The sequence below is a fragment of the Myotis nattereri genome (assembly GCF_964212035.1).
Source record: "Myotis nattereri genome assembly, chromosome: 8".
Taxonomy (NCBI): Eukaryota; Metazoa; Chordata; class Mammalia; order Chiroptera; family Vespertilionidae; genus Myotis; species Myotis nattereri.
The window spans coordinates 6,170,062-6,195,621 of record NC_138083.1 but is presented as its reverse complement, the minus strand read 5'-3'; the positions used below and the strand labels follow the sequence as shown (position 1 = coordinate 6,195,621).

The 25,560-nt window shown below is 51.9% G+C and overlaps 1 protein-coding gene across 1 annotated transcript in view; it reads left to right on the top strand.

Annotated features, from left to right (window-relative positions):
• Window positions 1–2,539: 2,539 nt before the first annotated feature.
• GNAS (GNAS complex locus) overlaps window positions 2,540–25,560 on the top strand; it is a gene marked incomplete at its 5' end in the record, with an annotated part of 47,010 nt that continues 23,989 nt past the window's right edge. The window contains 2 exons of the mRNA XM_081096622.1: window positions 2,540–3,908; window positions 4,170–4,658. Of these exons, the coding sequence (XP_080952748.1) occupies window positions 2,540–3,908; window positions 4,170–4,658 (1,858 nt within the window). The remainder of the gene's footprint in view (window positions 3,909–4,169; window positions 4,659–25,560) is intronic.

Sequence of the window (25,560 nt, the reverse complement as noted above, 5' to 3'; positions counted from 1 at the left end):
TTCCGGTTTCCGGTTTGAAGCCCCCTGCTCATTCGCCAGGTAGCCTTGATTGGCGTGACCCCAGCCCAATGGCTGACCCAGCGCTGGGGTCGAAGGGGAGCGAGTTGACTGTTGGGACCCAGTTGGCACATTGAGTGAGTGTTCAAGTGGTTGAGCTATTGCGCGTGGGTGTAGTTGGCCGAAGTTTGGACCAAAGTTCAGTGTTGGCATCTGGAAGTGTGTAGACCCCCTGAGCCGAGATGATACCTCTGTCGGGGGACCCAAACGTTACCCAGGGTTGGGCTCGGTCCGTGTTCCTCCGCGCAGCACGGCCCCACTGGATGGCAGACGAGGGGGGCGATGCCGCGCTGTGGCCGGGGTCTTCTCGCTCTGAAAGGGGAGTGTTCGATGCAATGAGATTGGATTGTGAGTGGTTCGCCCGCCCGCGGCGCGTCGATACAGAGATCCAGGCGGCGCGCCTCCCTTGCCGCAGCACACCCTGTGTTCCTCTCATCCCCCCATTCCATCCGCTCCACTTGTGATCCACATGTCCCCTGGCTACCTAAAGGTGACTCGCAAGCCCGTGTCACCCGCTGGCAACACAGACCTGCTGCCCGTGTCCCGGATTTTACGTGATCCGCCAGCAGCAATTTTTTTCACCCCGCGGTTCTAATCTGACAGTAGACCCCAGAGCCCGAGCAGTACACATGCGCGGAGCCCACCCAGGCGGTGTGCGTCTTTATCCCCTCCGGCTCTGAGCCCACCGCGCGCCACCAAGACGCGAGCGCAGTCCACCGCCGCTGGGTTTATGACCAGGCTTATTGCCGCCTCTGCGGGCTCTAGCAGTTGGAAAATAAAGCGGCTACCTGCAGATACCCATAGCAAGAGGAGAGGGGTTGGAAAGGGGACGGGAGCGGGGCCGGAAGGGGGCTGGAGGGGAGCCAGGGGAGGGAGCTGTGATGCTGCGGCGGGCGCCCGAGGCAGGAAGTAGCACATCGCGGCCGCTGTTTGTCGGCACCGCGGGGCTCGGCTTGGCGCGGGTTGGCGCGGCGCGGCATGATGTGTGCCTTTGGGCTCAGTGCGCACAGGGTTGACCAGTCTCTGAAAGCACCCTAAATCAGCCATATATCCCAACTGAAATCCCCTCTAACCCTTCCCCAGAACAGTAGGACCCCCGGGAGTCTGAGGCCTGCACTCTGTGGGGTCCCCATGCTCATCCCGCATCCCCGCCGCCGGCCCCCCTCCCATCCGTGCCGCCGCAGTTACTGCTTGCAGCGGTCGCCAACCTTTCGGACCTCACAGACCACCAGTGGTCTGCGGACCACCGGTTGGAGACCGCTGCTCCGAAGGTTTCCTGAAACCAGCGGTCGCCAACCTTTTGGACCTCACGGGCCACCAGTGGTCTGCGGACCACCGGTTGGGGCGACCGCTGGAGAGGGTCTCCGTGGTACGTACCCGAGACCCTCTTATTCCCTGAATCATTTGTCCACATAAACGCGGAACAACCCGGCCCGCGCGGCCCTCAGCGCCTGCGGAGACCCTCGGAGCGCGGTGGGGATGGGGGACATGTCAGTGATTTACATGAACCAGCCTCGACAAGTTGGCAAACGAAAGCGGCAGCGGCGATGGAAAGTGCCCCAAGACATTTTAAAAACAAATTGTGTGCACAAACTCAGCATCCCCTCGCCCTTCGCCTCCTGTCCTCTCCATCGGTGGGCTCACGACCACCTGTCGCATCCTCGCGCGCGCACTCGCCCCCTTCCTAAAGCCTTGTGCGCCGGATTTGGGGCCCAGGATGGAAGGCTGCTCAGAGCTGGGGGCTGCGACTCTTGGGCTCAGGAGTATTTTGGGGTTACGAAACCTTCATGCAGTTCCCCCCTCCCTCCAAGGAGCGTCAGCGGCGCCTGGGAGGGAGGGTTTCAGCTCCTGCGCTCCAGCGTCCCGGGCCCACGTCTTGCGTCACGTGTCCCACAACGCAGGAGAGCTCTCTCTCTGGCCAGGGGAGCAGAGAGGAGATAGACTCCAAATCAGTCGGGGAGAGGAGTGGAAGAACCAAACCATCCCTGCGAGGCCTGCGCCCGTCGCCCCCTTACCCCAGGCCGGGGCTCCCGGCGACAGAAGCCGGCTCCTGCAGCCGCCCAGGCACCGGCCGGCGTCCTCTGGTGGCGGAGAGAGAGCACTACGTGCGACTTTCGGACCGAATCGACACGCTCCTCAGATCCAAACAGGCGGGGCTGGCCTGCAGAATGCAGAGAGACAGAAACAGAGACTGAGGAGGGGGGTCAGGGGAGGTCAGGAGGGGGGCAGGGGCAGCCTGAGGACATGAAAAGAGCCAGGAAGGAGCTAAGACTCCACCAGCAACAATAGAGTTGCTTCTACCACAGTCTAGGATATGAAGGCCTGAACCCAGGCACCAGCAGGGGTTGAGAAAGTGAGGTTGAAGAACTGTCGGGCTGGTCATTTGATTTTTTTATTTTGAAAATATTTTTTTCACCCTAGTTTGGTTGGGTGCTCCATCCTACGGGGCCCCAAATTTATTTTAAGAGGCCGCCACCGTGTTATGGGCATGCGCAACTGCCTCTACGGCAATAATATGTCAGGACAACGCGATATCCCCCTTGAGCCCGAGGAACAGCCCGAGCAACCATCTTTGGAGGCCTCAGGGGCAGCTGCCCCCAGTGCTGGGCCTGGCGCAGCCGAAGAAATGGAGGCCCCATCGCCTCCCAGGGAGCCCGTCCCCATCGAGACTGAAGGCGAGGCCTGTGGACCTCCAGAGGCCTCCAGACCCAACGTCCAGAGTGAGGCAGTCCAGGAAGCCGGAGCCCATGGAGGCTACAGCCCACCTCCAGAGGAAGCCATGCCCTTCGAGGTCAAGCAGCCCAGCGTGGGAGGCTTCTGGCCGGCCCTGGAGCAGCCTGGAGACGCCAGGGGGGCCCTTAGCCCAGGGCCCGTGCAGCCCGGAGCCCGCAGGGAGGCCAGACCAGACCTGGGCAGCTACAGCCCTCCGCCCGAAGAGGCCATGCCCTTTGAGAGCGAGCAGCCTGCCCAGGGAGCGTGCCGCCAGCCTCTCCTGCAGATCTGCGCGCTCGCGCCAGGAGGCCCGGCCGTGGGGGTCTTTAGCGCCCCCTCAGAGGAGCCCCAAGTCCTCAGACCTGCCTACGCAGGCTGCGGAGGAAACTGCAGCCCTCCCCCTGAGGAGGCGATGCCATTTGCGTTTGATGGAGCAGCCTTGGGGGACGACAGCCCACCCCCTGGGCTCCCCCGAGCTACCCTACAAATCCACGACGGTGGCGGCGGCCACTTCGCGGCAGTCGCGGAGCCGCGTGCGATCCTCCTCGCTCCCGCCGCGAACGAGCCCCCCCTCTGGGACCCAGGAGCCAGCGTCAGCACATCCGGAGAGGCTGTCAGAGCTCCTCCACACTTCGTGGGCGACAGCCCCCCGATGGAGGTCTCCGGACCCCAGCTCGAGATTGGTAGCGCCCCCGCTGGGGTCGACGACGCTCCCGTCAACATGGACAGCCCCCCAGTCGCGCCTGACAGCCCGCCCATCGAGGTCTCCGGAGCCCCAGTTAAGAGAGAGCGAGCAGAGGGAGAGAGACCCCCAGTTGAAGGCGAAGCAGCCGAGATGGAAGGAAGCTCAGCCGCTGCAGCCGCAGCCGCAGCCGCAGAGGGAGACAAACTCCCGTCTCCCGGAGACGGAGACCGACACCGAGACGGAGACGGAGACCGAGCTCCTGTCGCCGGGGCCCCTGCCGCCGCCCCCGAAGCTCCAGACGCCGGGGCAGCCACCGATGCCTCAGCTGCCCCGGCAGCTCCGGAAGCCCCCGCAGCTCCAGGAGCCCCAGCAGCTCCAGGAGCCCCAGCAGCTCCAGGAGCCCCAGCAGCGCCCGCTGCCCCGGCCGCTCCAGCCGCCCCGGCCGCTCCCGCCGCCCGAGCAGCTTCTGTTACCCGGCCCGCTCTCGCCGACAGGCCCGCTCTCGCCCCCCGGGCCGCAAGCGCCTCCCGGGCCACTCCTGCCCCCCGGCCAGTCCCTTACGCTGCAGCTGCCTGGGCAGCCCCGGCCGCCTGTTATGGTCCAAACGCTCCAGCTGCCCGCGCCGCCCGAGCCGCCCGAGCCGCCCAAGCAGCTCGAGCCGTGTCTGCTGCCTGGGCAGCCTCAGCCCCAGCCCCAGCCCCAGCTCCAGCCCCAGCCCCAGCCAGCGGAGCCCGCCCCAACCCCCGTTTCCTTAGACCCCCCAGCCCCGAGATCCAGGCTGCCGATCCGCCTACTCCGCAGCCTGCTCGGGCGTATGCCTGGCGGGCCCGGTCCGAGCGCGGCCGCGACGACGGATCGGGCAGCAGCAGCGATGAGTCCGACGAGAGGACCTTCGGATGCTACGTCTGCTGCCGGCCAAAGCGAAGTCGCTCCAGACCAAAGCCGAAGCGTAACTTGTTCCGCAACTTCTTCGATCGGGCCTTCCAGAGCTGCTTCGGCCAACCTGAGAACGACGAGTTCAGAGCCCCGCACAGTCCCAAGGTCACGACGATTCCTATGGTGGAGACTTGCAGACCGATGTGCCTGGAAACCCAGGAGCAGCGCTTCCAGATGCGCGAGCAGAGGAAGCGCAGCCAGCTCATCGACAGGCAGCTACAGGAGGAGAAGATGGGTTACACGTGTACGCACCGCCTGCTGCTTCTAGGTAATGCGGCGGACTCTGCCCGTGGGGAGCAGGGCCGCCCGGGACCCGGGGAAGGGTGGAAGGGTTGCCCGTGGGGCGCAGGGCCTAGCGGCGGGAGGAGGGTGGCTGGGCAAAGGCCAGAAGAGCCTGCTAGGAAGTTCCAGCGAGGGCCCTAACTTTGCCCCGGGAGTGGGGGGCGCGGGGAGGCCTCGGGTGGGCTGGGGTGGCCGGAGTGTATGCCCTCCAGGGAGAAAGAGGTGGTGTACAACACTGGGGGTCGTTTCCAGCTGGACAAACCAGCGCCAGAGGCGATAGGGCCAGCGACCATAGGACGACCCCAAATCCTGGGGTGGGGGACGGCAAGAAAGGCGGGGTCCTCAGGTGAGCCAGGAACTGCCGGGGAGGGGCCTCGGGTTCCCCGGCTAAGCTGTTTGTGGCCGTGGTGGGATGGGGTCGTTGGGAAAGGCGCGCCCCGCCTCGCCTGGCACGGCTGCTTGGACTCAGACAGCTTGTCGTTGGTGTGTGTTGGTGTCCATATTGTGTCCGCCTGTGCATGATCTGCGCTCCAGTGTTCCCCAGTTCCCATCCCTGGCACCCCCAAATCACCCGCCGACTGTGTACTTGTACGGGGAATGGGCTGTCTTGTGTTGTGCGCCATGGCGCGGGCAAAAACTTTCCGCGTCCGCACTCCCTGGTGGTACCTGTGAGCTGGCGCTCTGCAGCGGGCAGCACGGAAAATGCAGAGAAGGCTGTGGGACATCTTGGGTAATGTGTGGGGCACCTCGCGCAGGGGAAGGGGGCCGCCTCCTGATGGCCTCCATAACCTTTTTTTCTATATGTCTTTCTCTCTTTTTTCCCTTTGCGCTAAGCGTTTCCTCTCTTCTCATTCGTTCGCCAAACCCTCCCGCCTTTACGGTTGAAAAAACCACTCAGGTATCTGGGGCGTCAGGGGCTGCACACATAAGTTCGGTATTCTGCACACACTCGGCTCACCTGGTGGGGGGAGGGTGGGGTGGGGGAGGGGAAAGCACACCAACCTGCTCTGGGCAAGTCTGGATCCAAACCACACGGGGTTGGTTCCGAGGGGCGGGGGCGTGACTCTTTTATAAACATGAAATAATTTTTCCCCCCCTACGGACGAGCCCGAGGTAAGCCAATCATTTACACTTTCACACTCATGCAGTAGGAGGGGCTTAGTTAAAAGAGGGGTGCGTTGGGAGTGGACTGCAGTCCTGTTTAAAATGCAATTAAAATAAATCATTTTTTAAAATGCTCCGAGTGTATTTTAAGTGTGTGGACAAAATGTGATAACATTGACTATGACTTGTGAAATCTGTAAATGTCTGCATGTGAATCTTTTCAGGCAGCTTTAGCTGGGGGCAAAGAGGCTCAAAGGTAAGATCCTCTGCAAGTGGGCTGGTGATGAAAAAAAATTAAAAAGGTCTTGTGTTCATAATCATATTAGAAGGGTATCTTTCGGGGCCCTCTGCCTGCCCCCTTTGCTTTGGGGTGGGGGCCCCACACCTCCCACCACAACAAGACCCCTCCCTTATTTTCAAATCCTTCCTGGCCCCTCCCAGTCTCCACCCCCTTTTCCTCCTCAAGACTCCTTTAGCTCAAACCTGGAGCATTGACTCTTTGTGCCACAGTTAATCACAGCAGTAATTAGCAATGGTCTGAATGTGTGGCTTAAATGAAAATTCCAAAGTGAATTTCTTTATTTTATTCTCTAAGACCTTTCAAGGGATTTAACGATCACCATTTCTCAGGCTTTGCTAAATGTTTGTTAAGTATTTTATAATGTGTCCTGGTTTTAATTAATGACATTATGGACATGGCTGTATGCTGTTGTGATGTGCATCTCTCACAAATCACAGTGTTAAATGTGATGGTCATTGATGCCCACCCATAGAGATAATGACATCATCATTTCCCCAAGAACATGGAGGAGAGGGAGCTTAAATTTCTGATGTTCCACTGCACCAAAGCGACTGAGCCTCCAATGACAATACCCTGTTTTCCTGCAAACAACTGGTTTTGCCACAACAGTCCCATTTCAATATTCCAAGCATCGCTTTGGGGAGCAAACCCATGATGGGGAAGGGAGACACAACTGGGTAAAGACAGGAGAGTCAGTTACAGTGTGCACTTGGCCCTAGTGGGTAGTATCCCTTGCCTTCTGGGGCCTCAGTTGCCTCATTTGTGAAATGTCTATTTGAGGTGGGGGAGGGAGGGTGCAGAGCCAGGGGCACAGTCCACTCAAATCAGCACTGGAGGCTTATACCATAGATGATGCAAACATCAACCCAGTAGCAAATGGTCTATGTCTGAGGCAGAGTCTTAAGAATATTAGAAGTTCCCTTGTTTTGTACTGGGGGGCAGGAGGCATGTTAACCTTAATCACAGGAAATTTGCCATCATCCTGGCTCTGCTTCCAGGGTGGTGGTCCAGCAGACCCACCTCAGCCACAGGTAGCATGACCCTAAATCAGAGAGCCAGGCTTATGGTTTCTGACCATGTTTCATTTTGCCCAAGTGCCAAGAGAGGTACCCCATCTGGGTGTGAGTTACTCACTGGGGAGGGGGAGAGTAGGGAGAATGAGGCCTTACATTTAGAACAAGCCTTTTACTAACATTCTATTCCTAACACATAAAACAAGACATCCATCTTCCTGCCACTGAACATGCAGAACAAATGACCATCCTTTGATGTGGCTCTGAATTTGTGACACGCAGATTCATCTGTGGCTTTAAAAATGTGTGTGTGCATTTGTATATATGTGCCCTCTGTGTTTTTATTGCCCGAACAGCTTAACATTACAGGGATTTTAAAAAAACTATAGTTGACATACTATATTAATTCCAGTTCTGCTGCATAGTGATTTGACACTTAAATCCCTTACAGAGTGATCATCACAAAAAACCTAGTAACCATCTATCACCACACAAAGTTATTACCATATTATTGACTATGTTCCCTCTGCTGTATTCAGGGAACCTTAAAGGAGAAAAGATAGGTAGGTAGATAAGTAGGTAGATAGATAGAATCAATGACATGACTAGAATATCTGAAGTGTTGAAGCCTTTTTTAATTCAACACTAGCCAATAATAGTGTTGCCCTTTGGATAATTTTGGTGGCTTTACCATTTTTTGGAACCTAAATTTCCTCATGTCTTAGGAATTGAAGGGGCTGCTATATTAGAATTTCTTAGTAGCTGCTGTATTTATTAAAATTGTGCAGACAAAACGCTCTATGTACTAATGGCCATTCTGCCATGATGCTTTATTTATACAGTGAGTCTCAATTAATTGATGACTTATTTATGGTACCAGCCACCAGGTGCAACAGTGCTGCATTGCAGCCATCTTGTAGGAGGCCCTTTCCCCCCCCCCCCCCCTCAATACACCCATTTTTCTGTATTCAGAATGCTCCACTGAGCTGTTTGGTGCCATGGAGAGGATATGGCCTATCTGGCCACAACACTGTTAGAATTAAGAAAGACTTTTATTATTTTCCCTCCTCTGTCTCTCTATAGTAGTTCGTGTTTCTCAAAGGCCAAAGTTCTTTCCTGTATTTTAAAATCCAATTTCCCCTAGATTTCTCTCAAACAAAAATGTGTTTTTTCTATATAGGTAGGTTAGGTTTTATAATTCATCCACATTATATACCATGAAAAACTGGTATGAAGCTGTTTTGTGTGTCCCCTCCTGACCCCACAGAAGAGGATGCACAATGGTCCTGGAGTTCTTAGTAACCAGTAATAGCAGTGATTCTGCATAATGACAACACATTCTCATTGTATTTTTTTAAAAGCCTTTCATGGAGTCACATTTGTCCTTTGAAACAGCCTTGGGCAATAAAAACACGCTAGGACCCCATTTCATAGGCAAATCAGAGATTGAATGTCAGGGACTTTTGCTCAAGGACTGCAAGGTAAGTGAAGGAATCCATGCTTATCCAACAACGTGGCAGTAGCTGTATCGCATTATTAAATGTACAGCATGATTGCAAGTGTACTGTGTGCTCTTAAAATCCCTTGTCAGATGACAGGTGACCAGCAGTCTTCTGCTTTCTGATTTACAGCCAAAGCCTGACAGATTCCTGGTTATAAATGTCCATGGAGTGTATGTGAAACGAGAGCTCCCCCATTCCAGAGACACCTGTCATTGCTATGGTGAGATCTAGTTTCCACCATTTGCTTTAGCTCATCAGCCAACACTGCAGTCTTAGCTCATTTGTTGGGCTTTTTTTTTTCCTTTTTCTTTTAAATGCAGGTTTTCTTTTGACTCTTTTTAAAATCCCCCTGTGGTTTTCTTCAGGATCTAAAGCTTTCCCACTGACTAAGGTTTCCACTAAAAATAATAATAATTTTAAAATGGGGTTGTTTTTATGCATTCTTCCTTACATTTTTAGTGTTCTGGTATAATAGACTATTTAGAAGCCTGCCTTGGATCTAATGACCCTATTAAAATAACTGTTGCTCAGAGTCCTTCGGAGTGATTTTTTAAAAAGTATTTCTTCCTCTTAGTAAGGGCTAATTCCTGCTTAGTGAGAGTCAGTGCATAATCTTAGAAATCACCTTTGATTTTTATGCAGGAAGGTCGGTATTAAGCAAGAAAATAAATTTCTTTTTAGGAAGATAACCTAATTGACTAGATTTGAAATTCTCCACACTGGCCATGCCTCTTCTTTTTAGAATTGATTTCCCCACCAAATAAAACAAACCCCTCACCCCCAGCAATATTACGCTTCTTTGCATCAGGTGACTTAGGAAGCATGTGAGAGCCAATGAAAATTGGTCTCTGTGCTTCTTGGTTTCTTTCACCAGGGGCCAAGTGGGGTTTTCCCGGGTCCCAGTGGAATGTGAAATTAACCTGACAGTTGTCTATTTTAAAATCAAATTTATCAGGTGATGTAGCACTTTTCAAAACAAAGGGCAGGGTCAGTTGATACAACAGGGTCCCCACCATCAATGGAAACAGGTGGTCCAGGAGAGAACTAATTGTATTAGTCTAATTAACCCTCTCCAGCCCTGGCGGCCCTCCAGTAACAAGGACTCTGAGACACTGGCCCTGCTAACACCCACCTTCACAGATTTCATTGAATTAGATGGAAAGGGTCTTCATCCCATCAGAGCCCTATTCTGGCCTGTGGTCACCCTGGGCAGGAGATGCTGTCTTTTCAGGGAGTGAGAGGAATGGACCGCGCCTGCCCTGCTGGAGATGCAGTCCACCGGCCCTAAGAGGCCTTCAGGAGGGTGAGGAAGCAAGCGAGAGGCCCCAGCTGCACTGGCCTGCCAGCCTCCGGACAGGGAGGAGCTGTCATTTCCCTTCATTCCTCTAAAAAGAAGGCCAGAGACTAGAGGGGAAGTTACCAGAGAGTGAGAGGAGCCTCGCGAGGTGTCCCCAACCCAGGGCCTGCACGGGGAGTGCCCAGTGAATGGCAGCCAGCATTTTTAGAAATGTATTTCTCCTTTTCCACTCCTTTGCCCTCAGTGAGGTTTTTGTTTTGTTTTCTGTATTCCCATGAGACTGATCACTTCTAAGTTTGAAGAGTCCAGGTACCCACTTGCTCTGCCCCTCAGTTTCAGATACACTCTTTGGACACTTTTTGTAAACAAAGGTGAGCCCGAGCAGTAGACGGGTGACACCTTACCAAATTGATGATTGAGCGAAGCCACTCTCAGGTGAGTGGTGTGGCCGAGAAAGGATGAGAGAACTTTCTTGACTTGGCACCCGGACCCGGTCCCCCGCCACCTCTGTACTAGACCCTGTCTACAAATCAAGTCCATGTGGGGGTCGAGCCCTGGGACCCGAGTGCAGATTGTTCCGTGCTTATTACACATGCAAAAAAAAAAGAAAGAAAAAAAAGATTGTCTTTAGTTTCCAGTTTCCTTCCGGACAGCCACGTGGTGGGAAAGGCCAGCCCTTGCGCGTGGAAGAGGAGGAGGCCGCCAAGAAGCAGGTAGGGAACAACACGAGAATGCAATGGTGGACTTTTAAGTGTGGTTGACCATCACGCTCAGTGGAGACAGGGTTCTCTGGGCTCCGATCATCCAGTTAGGATGATCCGAGCTGTTCTGCAGGCAGCTACTGGGGGCTGACATAAGGGAGGGATGTTAGGTAACTGATCTGTGACAGAGCAGTGACAATTAAGGGAGGGTGGCTCGTTTTACTCACTTAGAGTGAAAATCCCAAATTGCATTGCAGAGTAATTTGTTAAACCTCAGGAGAGTTCGTGAGCATTTCGACTCATGGAGTTCTGCCCACAGAAGTTAAACATTAGCTTTCACTAAATGTTTCTTAATGATTCAATTTGGGGCGAGGAGAGAGGTAAAAAGGTACCCATTGTTATCTGATCCTGAATTTATGATGAGTCAGTCAGCATTTCCGACGTTGTCACACACATTTCGTGTGTGGGACAAAGTCGGCACCTTAAACTTCCTTTAATGAGTTGATAATGGGAAGGAAATGTCTTGTACCCACAGTTAAGCTCTCACAGGCTGGGCGTCATGCTGAGAGTGGATTTTTAGAAGGAACTATGAACCTGGGCAGCGAGAGCCTCTGCTAAATTGTCCAGCTCTTGCTTCTCCCCTCAGTCCAAAGACCACATCACCTCTCTCCTCTGTCCTATTTGAACACTCCTGCCTCTCATCACACTGCCTGCTGATGTGCAAATGACTGTGAAGATTTTTTTTAACAGGGCACCTGCATCCAGGTAAGTTTGCAGCTGTGGGATTTCCGAAAGGACTAAGGCTTAGGATGATTGACGCACAAAAACTGAAGTCACACCCTGTGATGTGGCCCAGGACCAGGAAGGGCTGCTGGCCAGCGCTCTGCCACAAGAAACGAAACGAGGGGCCTGCTCTCAGCAGGTGTCCATGCCAGCACCCCAACCTCTGGGACCACATGCCTGGGCCTCAGCTTCTTTAGCTATGAAAGTAGCTGATGGGTCCAATTGAAAACAAACAAAAACCACCAACCTGTCAGAAATAGACAGAATCACTTAGGAAGATATAGGTACTTACATTACTTGACCATCTGAACACATCCTCTTAAGTGGGTGCCATTTTCTTACCTATGCTTATAATTGCTACTCCTGCGTGGCCTAAGAACCTAAGCAGAAGCCCTGTGGGGTCCCAAAGTCAAAGTTTATTTGTCATTGGCACCTTGAGTTTTGGGGCCTTTGTGGGCTTCTGAAATCTTAGAAAGTGTCCATCTTAATTCCTTGCAGCCATTCTCTGTATAGGTCTTTAGGCCTACAAGATGCTTACTTAGCTTATTCATAAAATCACACCCCCCCCTGCAGGGTCCTCCAGCCCACTGCCCCCCTCGGGGGTGACTTTTTTAGTGACCGACTCTCCAAGGGCCCAGAAATGGTGCCTGTGAGTTGATATTGCAGGTGGCCACTAGATGGTGAGGTGGGATAAGGTAGAGGAGACCTGTCACAGCTATGGCAGGAATGAGAATGGAGGGGAGGAGCCAGCAAGGCAGGGAGGGTCCCACTTCACATGAGGTTCACCCACATGACCCCCAGGACAAAGCTGAAGTTTCATAGCCCCCAAACTTTAGTCAGACCCGGCCTTTTCTTTTTAAGCTATGATTCCTCCCTGTTGGCTGGCTCTGTGCTGGGATTTTGGTAGCACTGGGAGGGCTCTGTCTGACAAAGAGGCCCTCCACAGCGGTTCCCCCACATTTAATCATGGGGCCAATCCTGAACACTATAGGGCATTTAGCAGCATCCCTGACCTCCACCCACTAGATGGAACACAAACACACATACACATGCACACACAGCGCACACAAATGTGCAATGTATGCACAAACACATGTATGTGTGAACACACAAAATATGCACATGCATACATACACAAATATACACACGAGCACACAAATACACACACAAAATATGAACACTCGTGCACATATGCACATACACACTTGTGCACACAGAACACATACACATGCACACATGTACACAGACACAGGCACACACAAATGTGCACATGCAAGCACACAAACAATGAACACACACATTATGCACATATGCATGCACATATACACATGCACATGCCCACATGTGCATGCACACATACACACTCATACATATGGACATATATGTGTGAATACACACATGTATGCATATGCACACACATTCACGTGCACATATACACATGAGCACACAAAATATACACATGCGCATGTGCACACATGCACTCACACTCATAGATGCATATACACACTAGCACATGCACAAATGTGCACACCTGTGCACACAGAAACACAAACACATGCATATATACACATGTGCACATGCCCATGTGTGCACACATATGCACTCACAAGTATGTGCACACACGTCCACACACACACGTATTCACATGCACATATCTGCATAGCGCACACATGTGCCCATGCCCACGTGTGCACACATAGGCACACACATGGACACACATACACACGTGCACATGCACATACATGGACACACAAACATGCACATATATACATTCATATGGACACATGCAAGTGCACACATATTCACATGCACATGAGATATGCACGTGCCCACATGCACACACTCACATACGGACACATGTACATGCACATGTATGGACACAAATATGCACACATGTGTGCACATATACACATATGGAGACATACAAGTGCACACACACAAGTGTGTGTACATATTCACACACCCACATACATGAGCACACAATATGCACGCACACACACGTGCCTGCGTGTGCACACTCACACATATGGACACACAAATATGTAGATGTGTATGCATGCACACAGATACACACATACACACAAATATGCACACATATTCACATGCACATATATACATGAGCACACAACATATGCACACATGTGGCTGTGCCCACTGCGTGCCCATATGTGCACACACATGGACGCATGTACACATGTACACACGTGTGTGCACATGCATGGACACAAATATGTACATCTACCCACATGCACATATGGACACACACACACATGTATACACACAAACGTGCATGCATATTTGCATGCACATATAAACGAGCACACAATAAGTACATGCACACATGCACTGCACACATGTGAACACATGCACACACATATATGGACACAAGCACTAATATGCACATGTGCGCATGCACCCATATGCACATACACACACGAGCATGCAAAATATGCACACGTGTTCATATGCAGGCACACATGCACATGTGTGCGTACACCTACACGTGCGTACATGTGTGCACACATGTGCACGTGTACATGCATGCACATGTGTGCACACACGAAACCTACCCCCACTAAATACACACACAGCGTGATCACCAAAACTTTCTCTAATCATTGCCAAATATCCCCTGGAGGTCAAAATCATCTGCAGTTGACAGCTACTGCCCTAACATTATCAATATTGAATTCTGGGAAAGGTAGCAATCATACATGTCATACTTCGAACCCCTTAAAAAGGAAAAGTCATCTTCAGAGGAAAGGTTGTTGAGGTTAGTACAGTAACCAGCATGAAGCCTTTATTCTAGTGCAGCAGTTCTCAACCTGTGGGTCGCGCCCCCTTTGGGGGTCGAATGACCCTTTCATAGGGGTCGCCTAAGACCGTCAGAAAACACATATATAATTACATATTGTGTGTGATTAATCACTATGCTTTAATTATGTTCAATTTGTAACAATGAAAATACATCCTGCATATCAGATATTTATATTACGATTCATAACAGTAGCAAAATTACAGTTATGAAGTAGCAACGAAAATAATTTTATGGTTGGGGGTCACCACAACATGAGGAATTGTATTAAAGGGTTGCGGCATTAGGAAGGTTGAGAACCACTGTTCTAGTGTTGGTGATCCTGGGTAGAAGTAATTTCCAGAAATCTCAGAAAAGAAGGTGACCCAAATGATCCAAAGTAGGATAGAAAAGGAAATTATCCTAGGGCAGTGGTCGACAAACTCATTGGTCAACAGAGCCAAATATCAACAGTACAACGATTGAAATTTCTTTTGAGAGCCAAATTTTTTAAACTTAAACTTTATAGGTAGGTACATTGTTATGAACTTAATTAGGGCACTCCTAAGGCTTAGGAAGAGCCACACTCAAGGGGCCAAAGAGCTGCATGTGGCTCGCGAGCCACAGTTTGCCGACCACAGTCCTAGGGAAACAAATAATGAATTGGTCTAAGACTCTGAATAACTGAGACAACCCTGTAGCTAATCCGTGGGTCAGGACACAGTAGGGCTGAAGTAGATTTTAAGCCTTAGGTGATCACATTGACCTTTTAGGGCTCCAGAGGGCGGGGTCTGTAGCAGGCTGGGGTCCCCGCTCTGTGCGCTGAATTCATTCACTCTGCGTCATGGAGGAAGGTGCCAAGGTTGAAAGGACTAGGAACAGGTCAGCCGGCAGCGGGGCCCACCCTGTGTGAGTCCCACAGACACTGATGGAGGCTTGTAGGGGCCATGTGTACATACCAGTAACACGGTTTTAGGCCCCATCAGCGGAGTCTCCTTGGTCCCAGGCCCATAGGGAGCCAGCCCACTGCATGGAGGTGACCATAACCCTGAGCAATGGCTGTCTCAAGGCAGGAAGTTACCTTGCAGGAGTGGGATGGGAGGGGAAGTGGAAGGGTTGCCTGTTGGTTACTGTACTGAGAAAGGCAACATTAGAGCTTTCAGGAATAAAACAGTTATGCCAAGGACATTTCCTGACCAGGAGTCTTGCACTTGGTCTTTGATAGGATGGGGGACACCTCCCCATTGGTAGGGCAGGTACTATAGCCAATACCTTAGAATAATTGGACTAAGTCATGATTTCACTTTTAAACATTGTCTAACCCAGCGGTTCTCAACCTGTGGTCGCGACCCTTTGGCGGTCGAACGACCCTTTCACAGGGGTCGCCTAAGACCATCCAGCATATCAGATATTTAAATTACGATTCATAACAGTAGCAACATTACAGTTATGAAGTAGCAACGAAAATAATTTTATGGTTGGAGTCACAACATGAGGAGCTGTATTTAAAGGGCCAGAAGGTTGAGAACCACTGGTCTAACCCCTCAACGTGCACCTACCCAGGCTCTCTCCCAAGCAATCATTATGGAAGAAGACTTGATTGCTTCTTCATTATATTTTGAGCCTAAAACATTACATTTTTGTCCCCATCTGGTCTTTTCATAAAGCCTTCAGATGTTACAGATTCATCAGAGATTTAATTTATTTTTAAAGTTTTTTTCTTGAAGAATTTAGAATTTATGGCCTTTAAGTTAATTGCAAAATCTAAGGAGGGGGGGGGAACCTACTACACTCCAGACATCTATTATGAATTTAAACACTTCAGCTTTTACTATTGGTTTTTTTTTACGGCAGGTAGTGTGATTGTGTATTAGATGTGTGAAACTAGAAATATGTTTTAAAATGTTCCAAGTTCAGCTAAGCAGAGTTTCCTCCAACTAATAACTCCTTATTGCAGAATCCTCGAAATTCCCCTAGGGGTGTTTACTGAGAGTTGATTTCGACATTTTGTCTGGGACCCAGTGCATCCTTCCAAGGAAATGTTCAGAAGGCTCCGGGCCAATCCCCAAACAAATGGCAGACGCTAGGGGAAGATTTTGAAAGGCGGGTTGTCAGAAAACGAATAGCTGTTCACCACTAAACATTTATGTGACTTCATTTCTTCCCTTTTAGCAGCGACAACGGAAGCATAGTGGGTCACTTTTGCTTTGCACACCAATGGCCAGGACAGGTTTTAAGATGGACACTTGAAAGGGGGTTCCCCTTTCCACATGGGAGCCTTTGGAAGTTTTCCTGATGGGATCCAGTCATTCTGGGCTGGTCTTAGGAAATCACTTATATCCGGGCTGTTTGGCATGGGGTGAGCTTATGGTGATTATTCCTTGCTATCTTCCTACGTTGCCCTAGTGGGGGGATGGGGTGGGGAGCCCCAACTTTTCCTGAGGGTCTAGGATGGTGGAAAGAGAGCACTGGCTTAGATGTTAGGAGTTCTCATTCCTGGGACCTGGTTGAGTCTAGCCCTCTAATCAAGAACTTGCCAAGTGACATCCAGAAAAGCCAGTTCTTAAACTTGTTGACAATGCTCCATTTTGTGATAATCCTGCCGTGGTTAGTGCAGGGGCTTAAATGTGTGAGGTTTGTGGTCAGCTTTTTGCATAAAGAGGTAATGGCCCAGGTGAGCAGGTGAACAGGCTTGAGGAAGGGCATTCTGGACAGAGCCCCCTACTCACTCAGCAGGCACACATGCAGGCATCTTATCCTGACTCTTAGGTACACAGGCCCCTCTCTCTCTCCCTCCCTCTCTCTCTTGGCCCTAAAACCTTCATTCCCCAGAGGTAGGGTCTGACTTCAGGTACTAAGATGGACTCAAAATTGGGAGCCTATCTTTCTTTTTCCCAGGACACAGGGTCTGGAAAAAGACCATCAGTCTGTCTGCCTTTGGTGGAGAAGAGAGGCTGTGCCCCCTGCCCCCCGGAGGTCCGCTCAGCACAGAAATGGGGAAGCAGAAACCAGCCCCCTAAGGAATTCCCTCATTTCTTTCTTGCTTTCCCGGTTTTTTCTCTCTTGAAATTAAAAAAAAAGAAAAAGATTCTTATGGGGGGCGGGGGTTCTGAGCAGGAAATCCTTTTTTTTTTTAGGGAAAGAGGTGAGAACGCCAACTATTTAGGGCTGGGAAGTAAAACAATAAAAAAGCCAGGCTGCTCAGAGTTGGCTGGCAGATGGCGCTCGGTGTCCACTGTTGAGAGCCTTGCTGTAAACTCAGTCTGCTGGCGCCTCAGTCGCGCTCTGCATCCCCCTCCCCTGGTCCTCTCCCCGGGACACAGCCAACTGCCCAGGCCCTGGGAGAGTTTGAAAGGGTTTTCAGTTGAGCAATTGATCTCTGGGGACAAATCCCGTCACTTTGACTAGTGGCTCTGTAAACCTGAGCAGGACAACACTCGGTCAGTGACCTCCAAATGCCAGCCCACGCTCCGCAGTTCAGAGACCTCGGGCAAATGGCTGTCTTCTGGGTCCCAGTTTTCCTCATGAAAAATATATCCTTCTCACTTTAGGACTGTCATCTGCTTATGGAAAGCTGATCTAGCACAGGTACGCTGCCCCCACTCTTTGTTGAAAGCATCCTTTCAAAAATGACATCGTGCAGGGACTCTTAGGCCAATCTTTTGTCCTTTTGTAAATAATTAATAATTCCACCCCAATGGAGGGCTAGAAAAGAAACTGAAAGGTGGGCAGGAAAACCCAGGGAGCCTTCCTGGAGGAGATAGCCTTTGATGCAAACTGGGAAGATGCAGGGAGGGGAGGGAGTAGGATTGTGGGTGGTTATCAGTGCTTTTTTACAGCGAAGGTACTGGCTGAGGATGAATCCTTTACTGTTTGCTCATTTCCAAGAACATCATTGGGGTTTTCAGGGTCTCTGAAATTCAGGGCTAGTTCTCATTTTCCCCCTTCTCAGTATCTCTACTCCTCAGTGCTGCAAATGAGCAGCGCAGGAGGGCAGTCTTTTCAGAAGGGTCTTCCCTGGCTAAGAACGGGACCCCCACCCCTCCTCTCTGGCCAGCCTGCATTTGGGCAGGCCACTTCTGCCTTCTTTAGGCCGGCTTTTCAGTGCAGGGGAAGTTGGAGCTGTTGGCTGGGCAGAGGTCCTTGGTTCCAGAAAGAACAGGCATCCTTGCCATTTCTTTCCATCCCACTCCCCTCCCCTCTCTGCCTCAACTGTAAGATCATGACATCATCTATTTGAGAAGGGCCTTCAGCGTCCTATAATGGCGACTTATTCCTCTCCTGTGAAAGTTACCCTCCATCCACCATTCTTAGATACCCTTTCTCCCCTCTTAGATAGTTGAAAAGCCAAAGAAACCTCATAAAACATTAACTTCAGGTAAAAGCTTCCTCCAACCCTGCTACTACAGTTCTTTCCTTTAAGTTGACAAACTTTATTCCAACATTCTTCCCTGAAGTCCATAATGTTCTTGGGCCTCTTTAAAGCCTTCCTTGCTCTTCTTCCTCTCTACCCCTCCCAGTTTGTAGCCTTGAACCATGGCCAAAGCCACTGACCACAGCGCCCCCCCCGCAGCTGTCCCTTTGCTCTTGGGGGCTGCTGGGGAAGCTGGGCAGGTGGGCCACCCCTGTTTCTAACACCTTTTCTGGGCCAGGAGACCTCCTCTCCCACCAGAGGTCAGCAGAGAGCTGAGCAACTCACAGGAAGTAGGATCACTTAGAATTCTCTAGATGAAATTAAGAAGCCCAAAAGGAAAAAAGGCCCATGTTTGTTTGTTTGTTTTTTGGGGGGGTCTTGTATCTTATATCTCAGGTTGAGGTTTCATCCTGCCCTGGGTCTTTGGGGGTTATAGCCTTAACACCAATCCTATTCTGTGCTTTGGGGGGAACAGAGGGCCTTGATCTGGTTATTAGGTGGGTTTGTTTGCCAGTACCCACCCCCCAGGATTTCTTTATAGGGAATCAAACTCTCTTAAAACTCAGGGTCTCCCACTTGGGGCCAAGCTGCCCACATTTTGCTTGCATGGGACTGAGAATCTGTGTCCCATTGTTCCCCTGGCCCCTTTCCCTTTTTCTTCCAGAGGTTATATTTGTTTAAATTACATTATAATATTACAGGAAATTCCCTATCCCACCCTTATCCTGCCATGATTTGATTTCTCCTTATCTCTTCTTCTTTACCCAGATGGATGGATATTTCTAAAGAAGGTATTAACTATGGCACACAAACATTTTTGTATTTAGGTCCCCCACCACACACACACAGAGATTTCCTTCAAGGTCTGCCCATGTTCTGCATTTCACGGTTCTTTCACCTGCTCAGTCCTAGCACTGGGGTGGGCAAAGGGGGCAGGAATCTGAATTCCTTTCTTTTCTTTTTCCTTCTCTGAACTTTTGAAATCCCAGCATCCTTGTGAACTATTAAGAGGTTACAAACCAATTCCCCTTAGCCAGGTCTTTATTGTCAAAAGAGAGAGGAGAAGGTGCATTTATCTCCTAAGAGATAAAAAAAATACAGAGACTAAATTCTTTGTAAGGAAGGAGAGAAGGGAGAAAGAGTATCTTGGCTAAATTTAGCTCTCAACACCAGACGGGGTTCCTGCCCTCTAGGAACTTCTAGTCTGGAAGGCAGGATCAGGTTGCAAGTCACGGAGGGTGCCCCAGGCAGAAGCGGGAGGCCTGCCAGCGCCAGGCCGCAGCCAGCACAGCTGAGGGACCAAGCTGAGCATGGCCTGGAGGAGGAGTGCGAGCCCGGGGTGTCATCTCCCCATCCCACTGCCCCCTGGGGTCCCATGTTGGTTCCAGGCGCCCACTGAGTAGGACAGGGGCTGGGAGGCCCGAGTGTTTGCTGGGGAGGAGGCCCCTGGTTCCCTTCGCCAGTGTTTGCTGAGCCCTGACCCTTGCCCTGTCTCCCACAGCTTCCGCGACTGTCCCTCTCCTGGCCCTAAAATAATCATTCCATTTTGGCTTTTGTTTAAATTAGTAATAAGCCCCCTTCTTGCACAACCTGATTCCCCAAGTGTTTTCACATGCCTTACCCCACTTCATATTTTGGTTTGAAGAACTTTGGCACACAGTAGACTTTTTGTCCTTAAAAAAAAAAAAAAAAATCCCATCTTTCATGGATTTTTTTTTATTCGGTAATGACTCGAAAGGAAACACAGCAAATCCTAAAGCTACAGGCAGACGCCATACACCACATGCACGCTCTGATGGGTAGCAAGCCCTTAGAGGCGGACAGGTGGATGGCCTCCAGATTTTGGCTCCAGTCAGACCCAGGAGATAGGCATTGTTTTTTTCCTTCCTCCCGCCCTCCCTTCCTTTCTTCCTTCCCCCCACTTTGGAAAAATAAGTCTTATTCTCCTGGGCATGTTCATTAGAGAGGGCGGTAATTCTGTGCAGTGAGGAAGGGAGGGGCAGTTGGGAGGGTCGAGACCACGTGGACTGCTCTGTGCTGGGCCTTGGAATGGACCTGGCACCCACATGCCTCTCTCAGGCTGGGCAAGCCGGGGACAACACCCCGGGCTGCCCCCGCGTCCAGTGTTGGTGGAGAACAGGTCCCGCCAGCTGCCCGTGCGTCCGGTGGTGGTGTGTGAGCGCCAGTGGAAAAAATAAACCAGTCCTGTCCCCATTTGTTGTGGTGGGACCCCCTTCTCCCCAGTGTTGCCTTTTTAAAAAACAGCCCCAGCACTGCCCGGCCCGCAGAGGCGAGCGGTGTGCCAGGTTGCCACGCTTCCATTTGTCCTCCAGGTTTAGCTTCTCTCCTCCAGGAGAAGCTCACTCTCCCAAGGCCCAGAGTTAGAAATGTGTGGCCAATTGATTTGAGCTCCATTTGAATCGCTGGGGGACGGAGCAGAATGGCCGCGAGGGCCCCGGGTGCGAGGGCGCTGCCGCGCTGCAGTCCAGGAAAGGGGCTCGCAGTCTGTGGCTAAGACGGGCCTCTGATGCGAGGCTTCCTGGGCCAAGGGGTCCGGAGGGTTTTCGGAGAAAAAGGAAGGTTGTCGGGCAGTGCCATGGGGACTTGGCATAAAAAGGCGCGCCGAATTGAGGAAAGCCGTGCTTCCGGATGAAAACAGTTGTCACGAATTCATTTTTCAGATGTGTGACCAGCGGCAGCTGTGAGGTTTACCTCATCTTAGATGGTGTCCAACTTGGCAGAGCGCATGGGATCCCCTCCTTGGTGACATGCACCCATTCTCCTTACCTATAAGTCCCCGCGGCGCCGCGCCGCGCGGCCGAGGGAGGCGTGGAGCCGCCTGTGTCCGTTTGCCTTTCAGTAGCGCCTCTGAGCGCAGTCCGCAGCGGGAGGACGAGATCCGCCGGGCGGTGAGTCTGCCTCCCCGGGCATTTCCATCCGGTCGCTCGTCCATTCCTTCCTTCACTGTGCTGATGCGAGCCCAGCCCCTCCGCGGGAGGCGGGCCCGCTCTGGCTGACACCCGCCGGTGACCTGGGGACTGCACACTGTACTTCCGGGTCAGGGCCCGCCTGCTGACCCGGGGCCTGCACACTGCACTTCCGGGTCAGGGCCCGCCCGGCGACCCGCTCTGCTCCATCTGAAGCCAGATGTGCCTTCCAGGGTCTCCGAGGACCACACCTTCAGTGTCTAGATTTGTGTCCAGAGCCAGGTGGGACCAGGACGTCAGTCCTTCAAGCCCAAGGTGGTGCTTTCATCTTTGTGCTCGTCCTCCATCTTAGCCCCTGAGCTGTCCTCCATCTTAGCGCCTTTCCTCCATTTTAGCGCCCGTCGCCCATCCTCCATCTCAGCTCCTGTCCTCCATCTTAGCGCCCAACCTCCATCTTAGTCCCCGTCCTCCATCTTAACCCCCGTCCTCCATCTTAGCCCCTGTCCTCCATCTTAGCCCCTGTCCTCCATCTTAGCGCCCTTCCTCCATCTTAACCCCCGTCCTCCATCTTAGCCCCTGTCCTCCATCTTAGCCCCTGTCCTCCATCTTAGCGCCCTTCCTCCATCTTAACCCCCGTCCTCCATCTTAGCCCCTGTCCTCCATCTTAGCTCCTGTCCTCCATCTTAGCCCCTGTCCTCCATCTTAGCTCCCGTCCTCCATCTTAGCCCCCGTCCTCCATCTTAGCCCCTGACCTCCATCTTAGTCCCCGTCCTCCATCTTAACCCCCGTCCTCCATCTTAGTCCCCGTCCTCCATCTTAGTCCCCGTCCTCCATCTTAGTCCCCGTCCTCCATCTTAGCTCCTGTCCTCCATCTTTCTTTTTTTTTTTTTAAATTTTTCTTATATATATTTTATTGAGTTTTTTTTTTTTTACAGAGAGGAAGGGAGAGAGATAGAGAGTTAGAAACATCGATGAGAGAGAAACATTGATCAGCTGCCTCCTGCACATCTCCTACTGGGGACGTGCCCGCAACCCAGGTACATGCCCTTGACCGGAATCAAACCTGGGACCTTTCAGTCCGCTGGCCGAAGCTCTATCCACTGAGCCAAACCGGTTTCGGCCCTGTCCTCCATCTTAGCGCCCTTCCTCCATCTTAACCCCCGTCCTCCATCTTAGCCCCTGTCCTCCATCTTAGCCTCCGTCCTCCATCTTAGTGCCCTTCCTCCATCTTAGTGCCTAGACTTCCCTACAGGTCAGTCCTAGTCCTCCATCTTAGCCCCTGTCCTCCATCTTAGTGCCCGTCCTCCATTAGCCCCCATCCTCCATCTTAGCCCCTGTCCTCCATCTTAGCCTCCGTCCTCCATCTTAGCCTCCGTCCTCCATCTTAGTGCCTAGACTTCCCTACAGGTCAGTCCTAGTCCTCCATCTTAGCTCCTGTCCTCCATCTTAGCTCCCGTCCTCCATCTTAGCCCCCATCCTCCATCTTAGTGCCCGTCCTCCATTAGCCCCCATCCTCCATCTTAGCCCCTGTCCTCCATCTTAGCCCCCGTCCTCCATCTTAGCCCCTATCCTCCATCTTAGCCCCCGTCCTCCATCTTAGCCCCTGTCCTCCATCTTAGTGCCCGTCCTCCATCTTAGCGCCTAGGCTTCCCTACAGGTCAGGCCTAGTCCTCCATCTTAGGTCCTGGAGCTCTGGGGCTCTCCTCTCCCTCTGGTCTTCCATCCCCTGCTCTTCATTTCCATTTGCAAACAGCTCAGCTCAAAGCAGGGGCTGCTTCTCAGCCTTATCCCCGGCTGCGGGCGGGCCATGTGCTGACTCCAGCCCCTCCTCGGCCTTCATGCCCATGTCGCCGTCCCAGGGCCTCAGTAATGTGTTTCCAGCGGTTTCCGCAGGCCGAGACCTTTGGGGGGAACAGGGCCGACCTGGAGTTCCTGGGCGCCCCTCCGAGCAGCCGGAGCCGGAGCCGGAGCGGCAGAGCGGCCGAGGAGCGACGGGACCTCGGGGACCAGGTCTGAGTGACAGGCTTCGTTCCTCTGGTTTACTTTTTTCTTTTCTTTTTTTTTTTTTAACAATTTTAGAAATGATGCATATTTCTTTCTCAGAATCCCTTCCATCTTCAGCATTCACTTAGAAACTAAATTTTAATTGTGCAGTTCTATTCTTTAGTCTCCCCCCTCTTTTTTAACGAAGTTCCCGTCTCTGCCTCTGTACCCCCAGTACATCTCACAGATGGTTGTTACGCCAGGTTGAGGAAAAGACGTTTATTTCATTCATTTTAAAGTGTGCAGGGTAAACAAAATACAAAGGTATTTTCTATCTAAGATTAAAACATGAAGTACCCGCGGGTCAACCATTTGTTTGGGATTTTTTCACATTTTGCATCCAGCTAACTTCTAGCAACTCACTGGAATGATGTGCTTGGAATGATTGCGGCTCATTAACGGGAAGCCATTGGAGAACTCGCTTCTAAAGCCCAGAATGACTTGTGGTCGCCCTGCTCGGGGTGCCCCTGAGGCCAGGGCTAGTAACCTCCGGATAGGAAGGCGGGGTCAGGCTGTTCTTGACTTTGGGATGCCTTTCATGGTTGTGGGTCCGGTCAGCGGCGTGTTTGTTGAACTTGCAGATGAGGTGCTCTGGGTCCCAGCTACGTTGTGCATCCACGTCCTTGCACAGCGAACCAGGCTCCAGGGAGTCCAATTATCACAAAGTCCCGGAACTCAGATTTTTAAAAAAGGGGACATCTGTAATACTATCAACAACAAAGACTTAAAATAATAAAAAATAAAAAGCCTTGGAGCTCAGAAGGTAGAGATGATCTTCTCAGAATAAGGAAGCAGAACCCTAGCAGTGCTTGACGGGAGTGGGTGGGCACCTTCACCATCATCGCCCCGCAGCGGCTGGGCTGTTCTCTACCCGTCATCTGTCACCATCTTGCCAGGGCCTTTGCGGGGGTGGGGGTGGGATGGCTCCCATTGTGGCTCCACCCACAGCCCAGCCGCCTGGCCCCTCGTGGCCTGGACACCTGTGGGCCCAGCCGTTTGCTCAGGCTGGCTTTTGGCCTCTCAGGCTTGCCCTGCGACCAGCACTCTGCGGTCACAGCAGGACTCCCGGGTTTACTTCAGGGCTCCATGACCTTCCTTCCCTGTGGCCAAGGCCCTCAAATAGCACCTGACTTCTCCCCTTGGTGGGACTCAGTGTGACCTTTGCCCTGTGGCCCCATCCTCCAGGTACTCCAGTCTTGCTTTCCTAGAGTTTTTAGTTCTTGGTGTTAGGTCACTGCCACCCTGAATAAAAATAGGTGTAATTAGCGTGTTACGGATTAGAGTCTGCGTTCTAGCTTTGTGCCACTTCCTCTAATAAGACCAATTTTGGTGGTGACACATTTCCTAGAATCCCAGACTTGCTTCGATTGCTAAAATCCTCCGAAAGCCGATTATAGGTTAGACCTGTTTGCTTCAAAACCTGGAAGGGTTTGGTCAGATCAGCGATCTTGGCTCCCACTTTCCCTTCCCCCCGGCTTCTCCCCAGCTCCCCAGTCTGTCTTGATTTCCTTGTTCTCTTCAGGCCGCAGAGCCTCCGCTCTCCCCCCAGGCTGCCGTTTTGGTTGCCGGCTGAGCACACACGGCCTTCTGTGTGGCAAAGGCCCGTTCCTGGCTGGCTCCGGAGTCCCCACCAGTTCATCGGGTGGGAAGACTGAGTTAGACTTGGCCGTTTCAGCCAAGCTGGGCACACATCGGACACACCTGCCACGTGGGCAGGCGTCCACAGGCAGCCCTGAGGTCACAGCTGTAGCGTGATTTCAGCATGAGCCATTCAGGATTTCACGTTTCTCAGGAAAAGAAGGCATTCCGAGCGGCTGCTGTTCACCTGTTAACCTTAGAGGATTTCAGAGAAGCGGGAGGGGTGTCCTCCCTACCCCGCTGGGTTAGCAGGAACAGCAAGCCCTACCCGCCCTGTCTTCCTAAGACCGTTTCTCACCTAGTGGCGAGCAGCCTCCGTCAGACTCCTTTCCATTCCGGGTGTTTTTGCGTGTTTATTCCAGCGCTACCTG